The sequence below is a fragment of the Apis dorsata genome, unplaced genomic scaffold, assembly GCF_000469605.1.
Source record: "Apis dorsata unplaced genomic scaffold, Apis dorsata 1.3 scaffold_285, whole genome shotgun sequence".
Taxonomy (NCBI): domain Eukaryota; kingdom Metazoa; phylum Arthropoda; class Insecta; order Hymenoptera; family Apidae; genus Apis; species Apis dorsata.
Window position 1 is genome coordinate 183,898 of NW_006263560.1, and position 9,787 is coordinate 193,684.

Sequence of the window (9,787 nt, forward strand, 5' to 3'; positions counted from 1 at the left end):
TTCATCGATTGATTCACCTGGCGATTCGTTACGTTTTGAATAATAATTTACCGATATTGTCGCAAATTCGATCGCAACTCGTTAACCGAACGATACGGCGCGGCGTAACTGTCGTGGTAAAACAACGAATAGATAGTGACACGTGAACGTTCGTTGTAATACCGACGACGGAGGGTTTACGTTGTTTCCGGGACACCGGATTATCCGATTTCAATTCTCGATTAACGATGCTCTGCTCATGGAGCTCGTTTCTCGTATAATAAATTTCGATTGATTTCGAATGGAATGAAATTTGGAAATATTTGATTTTTTCTTTTGTCGATTATTTTTCAATTAATTAAGAAGACGATGAAAGAGGAAGATGAAAAGAATAAACTTGGAGTAAATTTTTTTGAACATTATTTATTTTAAATAAAATCTTTTCGATGTTACGGTTAAATTTTACTTTCTTATATTTCTTTCTTCCAAATTTTCTTTCCTTTAAACGTTAAACGTTTAAAGTAATTCTTGTGACAAAGTTCAAAGTTAAAAATCAACGAATGGATTGTTATTTGAATTTTAAAACTTTCAAATTTAATAAATTTTTCTCCAAAAAAAAAGGAGGGGAAAGAATTTTAGTTTAGTTTCTACTTTCTTTTTCAACGGTGTTCGCGTCTTCGTGGAAATAACGTGTCTGAGGCAGGGTGCATTGCGGCTCTGTAATTGGACACCACTAATGCATCCCAACCTCGTTTGTCGAACGTGGAAGGAATGAAAAGGGAGGAAAGATCGAACAAGAAGTCTAAAAAAACGGGAGGAACGGTGGAGAAGAAGGAAGGAAGAAAGGTAAAGGAAAATGGAAAAAATTGTAAATCGATACGGAAGTCGTTATTTGGTTTATTCGTTCATCCGATCTGTTTCCCTTTCGGCTCGATACTTCTTTTTCTTCTAGTGGATTTTTGCTCCCTCGTTTCATTCCGTATTTGCTGAATACTCCAATTTATATTTAATGATACGAGAGGAAGCAAGAGATCGCAATTTTTTAAGCGAATCTATGATTAATCAATTTTACATTAATCCTTATAATGAATAGTATCTTAATAGTTTTCTTCGCTCGTTCCCTTCAAAAAAAAATATATAAATTAATTTTTAACTTCCATAAAAGTATAATTTACATTTTATTTTAATTCATGCATCTCATAAACTCTTCTTCGCTCAAATTCTTCTCTTCAAGAAATGCCATCACCAACTGTCCCTTCTTTTAATTTCCAACCTCGTCACCTCTCATCCCTTCCAAGTTTCCTTCACCTTTCCTTCATCATCATTCCCCTCCATCGTCAGCAACGCACCGGAAACCTCGAATTGGCGCGCATATTCGATACTCTTCAACCCTCGCGTGCCTTTCATATTTCGTTCCTTCCTCGTCCCCCATATCTTCTTCTTCTTTCTCCTCCTTCTTTTCTCGCATTGTCGTCCGCCATCTTCTCCTTCGTTCGTAATTTCCTCGTTCGTTTTTGCGCTTCGTCATCTGGTCCTCGCGTATTTTCCTCCATCCTTCCGTTTCCAGGCCGTGCTCTTCTTATTTCTCTCATCTAGCCTCGGATTTCATATTATTTCCCCTTCTCCTCCGCCACCCCTTTGTCCCCCGTGGCCCATTATCCTTACCCCAACTCATTCCTCCGATACGCGGCTCCCGTATACAAGGTGTCCCTTTGTTTTCCGGTTAAATTGTGTGTAGAAACGCAATCAAGATTGGCTCAGAAATATTCACTTTATGGAGGAGAAAAGTAGTGGTGGTATTTAAAAGAAATAAGGTGTATGATTGTACTCTCATGCAAAAAATATTCATTTTACGGGAAAAGTAACGATGATATTTGATTTATTTATGAAGTAAAAAGTGGTTAAAGTTTCTTATTATATTATATATAAGTATTAGGGATAATCAGAGAAATTTAGATTATTTTTATTGGAAAGAAAGTAGTAATAGAGGTGAAAAATTAGAAAGAAATAAATTGATTCGTTACTTTTTCTCTCTGAAATGAAAGCAAGAAAAGATACAACATGATTATTTCGTATAATCTGTTATATTTTCTTCTTCTTTTCCTTTTTTTATTACTTACTTTTTGCTTTCTATCGAATTCACACAATATTTCTTTTCATCAATTTTCACTTTTAGATTTCTACACTTTTGGTCAGGAAAGCAAGAGAGCACCCTGTATAACGTCATTGTTTTCCCTTACTCACTTTCCACGACGTTTCGCTTTCTCATTTCTCGCGTTTCATACCGGGATATCACCGCCCTCCGCGAAATTTAAGATCCGAGTATTGTGGGAATGGTCGTTAGACGCGTTACGGAGTCAAGTCTCGTGGGCGGAAGTTGCGCTCAGACTTTGGAGTATGTTAGGGATTAAGACGATTTCCAAAACGTGAAACGGATAGGTGTAATTAGCTTCTGTGTGTATAATTCCTTGTAGTATTTTTTTCACGTTCTCTTTTCTTTCTTGCACGGAATAAAAATAATTTAGAAGTAGGAAAATATTTCTTTGTGGAAGATTATTACAAAGAAGAATTCATCAAACGAATTTATTTAATTTTAATACAGCAACTGTTACTTCCACGCGATTGTTTGTATAAACAAAATTAGAATTTGTTAATTATCAACTCTTAAACGTGTTAATTCCGTACAATTTTGATATTGAAGGATATGGAAGGGAAGAAAAATACGGCGAAATTGAATGAAGTCAATTTCACCTCGGTCCTCGAGGTGAAATTGTATCACCAGACATCCCTCAAAATCGTTCCCCGTAAGGCAGGGTGCAACTTTGCAGAAATTAGTTCTTCTTTGAAATGAGAAAGAAGCACGGAAGAAATTAAAAGGAACTGGCTATGTGCACAGTTTGACGCGAAAAAGCGGAGAGAAAACGCCCCGAGCCTTGGTATCTTGAATTCATATTTCATCTTATCGCTAAATTGCCCGCTGTGCGTTGAATCTTTGCGCCGAGCTTACTGCCCGTGACAGACTTAAATGCCCTCTTGCACCTTGCCGACTTTACACGAGATGCTTTGTCGATAAATTTTTTAAATCGTGTCGAAGAGAGAAGCATAGATGTTACATAAAAAAAAAAGCTCGAAATTTTATGAAAAATCGAAATAACGCGAATATCAAATTATCCCAATCGAGAGAGTTTATTTATCAACAGCCCGAATAGAACGTAATCCTGGATTTTGCAAATATCGAAAAAGTAGACAGTTTGTTCCATTATTTTCACAGAATTACGAATCGAAATAGAGTTTTATTTATTTTAAACAGGGACATTTCGGTCTCGTGAAATTTTGTGAAAACTGTAGAAAATTGACCAGATGACGTGTATAAACAAAAAAAAAAATTGAAAACTGGATTACATCCATTACGACGAAATCAGATTATGAAGAATCAAAAAAAATAAATAAATAAATCTCTCCATACGAAATCACGTAAAATCAACAATAAAAAATAGGTTTTATTGGCAAAATCCAAAATATAATCATCCATCCCGACAATGAAACATCCATCACAATCGAAAATTAAGTTAATTTAATTCAACCAGATCCAATAACGAAATAATCAAAACCAATTACACATCGATTAACCCTAAGAATCCTATTTAAAAATCTTCTAATCTTTCAATTACTATAACAACAGCACCGAACTTCCTGTTTCCTGAGTTGCTTCGAGCTGTCCGCTTTATCGTCGCTTCCACTGTTCTTCCGTCACTGTGACCACGGTTCCTTCATCGAGGTTAAACTCACAAGTTCGCCGCCACCCCTCTCCAAGATTCACCGGCTCGATTCTCGATTGCTTCGAAGTGTCATTCCGACTGCTTCCAGAGCCGGCTGCTTCCAGATCTTCGACAAAGCGCGATAATCCAAACTTTCGTTGGGCGAGGACATTTGAGGACACACTCGGAGGACACTGGAGGACGTGAAGGAAAGATGAAACTGGCGAGAGAGAGGTGAGAAGCGAGACGACACGCAGGAATCGAATATCTATTATTCTGAAGGCTCGACGATGAAACGTCGTCGAAGAGGATGGATCCCGAGGTGGTGCTCCGAAGTTATCCTCGTTCTTTTCTTTCCATCGTTACCCGATGTTCTCTCCCCGAGAATGAAACTGCGGAGCGGATCTTTTCGATCGTTCGATTCATTTTTGGTGAACTTTGGTGAGCAAACGATTCGATTCTTCTTGTATCCCGCCGGATGGAACGGATGATCGATGGAGGAATGATGATGAGAAAAGGGACGATAAAGTCAGAGCAACGGATGACGGGAGTAATTTTAGAAATAGACGAAATTTGTGTTGGAACGTCAGAATTGAAAAATTGTGTTTGCAAGAGTGATTCCCTTGAAAATTTATGAAATAAGTTTTAGTGATATGATTTAATGAGATTTTTTTTTTTACGTATTGATAAAGGATTATGTGGAAGTCGTGAATAATATTATTTTAAACGTTTTAAAAATAAATTAATGGTAAGGTTTTTAATTTTTATATTTCTTAAAATAGAGAATAATTTTGACATTTGAGCAAATTGTGAATCGTATTACGAAATGTGAAGATATATTAGAGGATCTTTCGTTTATCAGGGCAAAGAAGGATTATTGTATGCGAAAAGGGAGAAAATTGAATGTGTGTTAGGTTGATAGGTAACGTGACATTAAAAAGAGATAAAACCAACCCCTTTGATTTCCCTGGAAATTTCCATTCTTCTCGAATATAATATATAGAGACTGAAAGTAAGTGTCATTTGTCTGCTCAAAGATGTGACAACTTTTTTCGAGCTCGAGCTCCTTTTTTTTACACAAATTCGAATAATATTTTCATCGTGAATACAAATTTATTTCATAAAATATTTCATTGCTGCAAGTCGTCGAAAATTTTTTCGAGTATTTGTTTAAAAAAAAAATTATTTATCCTAAAAAATTTTAACGATTAGTAAACGCGAATAAAATAATACCATATTTATATTTGGCATTTTCGCAAGATAATAGCGTTCAATCACTTTTCAGATTACATTTTTAAAATTCAACGAAAGAAGATACGAATATAAAACCATAAAAAAACGATTCTTGCTCTTTCACGAATAATAAAGAAAATTTATCTATATATGATAAAACTTCAAGACTAATCAAAATTTAAAAAGAAAATTATCGATAACACGATTTATCGATAATTTATAAATATCAAAAATATTATCAAAATATATAAATCAATGCGACAATATTTAAAAAGCCAAGGAATATCCAATTTCTTAAAAAGCCACGTAATAAGGTATTTCTCGTTGGCCTCTCGTTGCAGGGAGAGGGTTCGATCGATCGATCGAATTTATTCAAGGAAGAATCGAGTGTTAAAATAGCGGAAGGGCGGGTGGCCTTAGCGCTTTACGCTCTAACAAATAATAGATCGCGTTGAGATGATCGAGGGAGGCTATTTATCTTCGGTAAATCACGGCCAAGGGAGGAAAGAATAATGACAAAACGCTTACCTTCCCGGAACCCCTCGAGTTGCATAAGAGAACACCGGCAGCGTGGATTCTATATTCCTTGTCGAGTTGTTCGTGCTGTCCTTGAATTTTCCTGCCGGCAAAATCAACGGAAAATTTTATGTTATACGTAAAATATATCTGCGGCACGTTAATATAATGGAAAATATTTTATGATTTGAGAGGCAACGAAATAATAAAATATAAAGCGTTGTTAATAATAGAAATATCAAATCCTTGAAATCATTTTTTCGCTCTTCTCTTCTTCTCGTAAAACGTATACATATCGTACAAAGTCTTTGAGAGAATTTTTCTTCAAGATAAGATTATTTAATTTAAAACATTTTCTGCTTGTAGTATATTTTTCTTTGATGAAAACCAATCTTATATAATATTTATACTTATATATATTTAATTTAAAATCTTGATAATTTCTCCTCCTCTCCCCTCATCCCTATATCATTTATTAGAAATGTTTTATATTTATCTTCTCATATCACAATTTGAGATTATTCATTTTGATTATAAATTCCATTTCTCCGCGATTGGTTAGTGTTTTTTTTTTATTAATAATTCGTTAACAAAACCTTCGTAATGAAGTTTTTTTTTGCAAAGAAAGTTTAGAGTTTTCCTATATATATATATGAAGAGGAAAATTTCCAAAAACTTTTGACTAATGACGTATATTATACATATATACTTTTCCCTAATTAACCATTCCCAGCTTTAAACTCAATCTCCACTTCTATCCTCGCCAAACTTTGTTACACGCGCACACACATCCCAATTTTTCTTATCGGAGCCGGAGGAAAGTTACTTTGAAACCTCTCTAGCAAACAGCTCGCTAAACGAGCCGCTTTCTCACCGTGCAAGAAGTCCATTTGTAAGCAAGCACACGACCGGCTAATTCGCTCCAGTAAATTTCACTCTCTTCACCTCTTTTAATTCCCTAATATTAGATCGCGCACGAACTCGCGCTTTGTTTTCCTGTTCGGTCAATTGTTTCCAAAACATCTGAAACATTATTTCGCGACGTTATTTCATTCGATTTTTCTTTTCGTTCATCGTTTCATTCTCTGTTCCTTCTCAAGGAAAAATAAAAAAAATAAAACAGAGGGACGAAGGAATGGGGCGAGTGAACGAATGAAGACGAAGAAGGGCGAATTTTTTCAAGAGGGCGTGTTTCATGGCCACGGTGATTTACGAATCGAGAAAGTTCGAAGGACGGGCCTTCGCCTCGAAAGTTGAGCAATTACGCAGGGGCAAACAGCCTTACAAATTCATGACACGAATCTATCGGCCCCCTCTTCTTCCGGGGAATGCTCAAGATTGGAAAGGGATCATCGAAGTTGAACACACGTTCTTTTCTTTTGTCTTTTCGATGACTTTCGAAACTCTTATCCGTTCGATTGAATTGCGATTGTTATTAAATTTTGAATCTGTCGTTAGATTTTTATGCGAAAGTTTATAGTGTGAGTTATTTCTTTGTGTGCGTGTGTGTGTGTGAAATTAATCGAGATTATCAAAATCTTTTTCATCGTCTTTCTTATTCTTATTCATCGAATATGATGCTTCTTTCTCGAAACATTTAAAAGTTAAATCACCTTGGCATCAATTCCTTACTTCAATTTACTTGAGATGAAGTTCGAAAAGATAATTTTCTTAATGAAATTTATTCAATTAGATTGACGAGCTTCAGTTTCCTAAAAAGCGTCTGTTCGTTAAAATAAAATATTCAAAAACGTTTCATAGAAAATATTCTTTCATTTCTCTTGCATTGAAAAATTCATGATATTAGAGAACGTTGAGAAGAAAATTAATGAAATTAAATTTTCCTAACATTTATATTACAAAATTTTCAATATAAAATGTTATATTTTCTTCTAAGAAAAAAAAAATGTTTCATTACCAAAGTATTATTTATTTTATTCAAATTTATTTTTTCGCTTATATTCATTCCAAATAACAATAAATAGTTTATTGTACATAGTTTATCTCAATACCTGTAATCTTTTTCAATCTTCAATTTCAAACAAAATCTCTTCCTACAGATTATGAAATTCTGAAAGCAAATTAAATTCTGTATTGCAGAAACACCGCAGCATCCGGCCATCTAATAAAGAACTCTTTACTCATGAATAATTCAACGTCGAACAATATCGAACAGTTACTATATACCGATGAAATAACGTAAATCTTCCCTTGAACACGGAATTTTCCCTCGTCGAGTTTTCTATTTCGCGCAATAATCTTGAGGCCGGAAGTGTGACACGCGTGATGCCATTGCAAATACATGTAAGAAGAAAAGAGAGGGCCTAGATTGTTCAGGGATTTCGAGATAGCCTCGTGGATGAACTAGGAGACGACAGTGATATATGAGTCTTGAACAGGGTTGGTAGTTTATTCTCTCGATCTTTAGAGAGAAGCCATAATCAGCTGTCACTGATGCTGGTTAAATTGATTAAAAAAAAAAAAAAAAAAAAAAACTAGCAACTCTTCTTTGGTTTTTGCACAAATGTATTGCGATATATTGCAAATGCAAATTATAAATCATGTGTAAACAATGCAAAAGAGGAATTTTAAAGGTAAGATAAACGTCGTTGTAATAATTAACTTCGCTGATGATGAAATTATAATATTGAATTTGTATTTTCTAAGGAATTTTGAATTAGTAATGATTGATAATTATTTTGCAAGTAAAATTTTATTACTATTATTATAACAAAGACTATCAGAAAATTTTACGTATCTAACTTTCCAAAAATTGAAATCACAATAAATCCATAATTTTAATGCGCAAATTGTATTTATATTGTAAATTATATTTATATTTTGAATCTTATGTGAAAAGTCAAGGTAAATTGCCATTAAAAATTACAATTATATTATATTTTTAATACATAAGAATAAAAAATTCTTTCCTATTCTATTTCATTGAAAATCTTCTCAAAAATTTTAATCCGCAATTTCTAAAAAAAAAAAAATTCCAAAAAATTGCTCACAGTTGAAACAACTCAATTCAATTTCTTCCAAATTCTACGATCTTACTATTTTCTATCTCACCTCTCCTCCATTTCTCATTCACCCCGTTCATTCTCAAAAGGGATCGTCAATTATTCCGTTGTTTCTTGGGCGTGTTCGCGTGGGTTGAGCCGTAATTAGACGTCACGAAAACGGCGTAACTCTGGATCCTCTAAATTCGTCGTCGCCGTGTATAATCGACGAGGCGCAACCCCCCCGGCGTCCGCAAACAGCGCCGAAACGCCACGAGAAGCTGTGCAAACATCGCCCGCCCAGAAAGGGGAAAAAGGTGGAAAAAGAAAAAAAAAAAAAAAGAAGAAAAAAGGAAGAAGAAGAAGAAGGGGAGGGGGAGGGAAAAACGCACAGCTTTACATATCGCTGACTCGAGGATTTTCTCCTCGAGGTGTCGCCGAAACGCTCGAGACGCTCGACCCGGAAGCGCCTCGGGAAGTTAGCACGTCACGTGGCCCTAATTTTCCGGATTTCGAGATTTTCGAAGTGATCCACCTACGTGTGTATATAACCGCGATCCTGCAATCCCGGTGGACTTATCGTTGGGGGATGCCAACCGAGGATTCGCTTGGGATTTAATTAAAAAAAGAGGCGAATTGGAGGAGGATTCGTTGAATGGAAAGAAGTAGGGATCGAGAGAATGCGTCGGTGAAAAGAACGTTCGACATTGGTTGGAACGTTTAGTTTAAAAAAATCGAGCGTTGTTGATATTCGACGCGTCTGGAATTGTGAAAAAAAAAAGGAGAAGTGAATATCAATATTTTGGTTATTGAATTTATGATATCGAATTGCGATTCGAAAGGTTGGGTTTAAACATTTCTTATCTTAATATTCTTAGAACGTAACGATATTGAAATATATATAAGTGCAGAAACGTTGTACATATCTGCCGCTCATATCATATTTCCAGATTAGACAGAAAGATGAATGTAGTTACATTTGAATTTTTCGCAATTTTGTATTTCACGCTTGTTGCATTTACGCAGACGTGAGAGCAATTCTCAACGAAGAATATTTTTCGTTGTTCCACCGAGCATACTTTGAAATACTGTAATTCATTATGAATTTTGGAATGCAGAATTAAATTTCAAGGATTAATAAAGTTCCTTAAACTGTTGTTTCTAAATTTTTCTGATGGCAATTTTTCAAGCAAAACAGACGCAAATTTATTTTATATAGGAACGATGATACCTCAGAAAATGAATTCATTTTTTTTTTTTTTTTGCAATTTTAGTTCGAAACAAAATACGAATAATCGT

General features: G+C 34.9%; 1 protein-coding gene and 1 long non-coding RNA gene across 2 annotated transcripts in view; one reads left to right on the plus strand and one right to left on the minus strand.

Annotated features, from left to right (window-relative positions):
• Window positions 1-4,134: 4,134 nt before the first annotated feature.
• LOC116185792 lies at window positions 4,135-7,958 on the plus strand. Its single transcript, XR_004150701.1, has 2 exons — window positions 4,135-4,178; window positions 7,587-7,958. It is a non-coding gene; the product is annotated as an uncharacterized LOC116185792 (long non-coding RNA).
• LOC102679586 overlaps window positions 5,213-9,787 on the minus strand; it is a 71,557-nt gene continuing 66,982 nt past the window's right edge. The window contains exon 4 of the mRNA XM_031511052.1: window positions 5,213-5,589. Within this exon, the coding sequence (XP_031366912.1) occupies window positions 5,445-5,589 (145 nt within the window). The 3' untranslated portion in view covers window positions 5,213-5,444. The remainder of the gene's footprint in view (window positions 5,590-9,787) is intronic.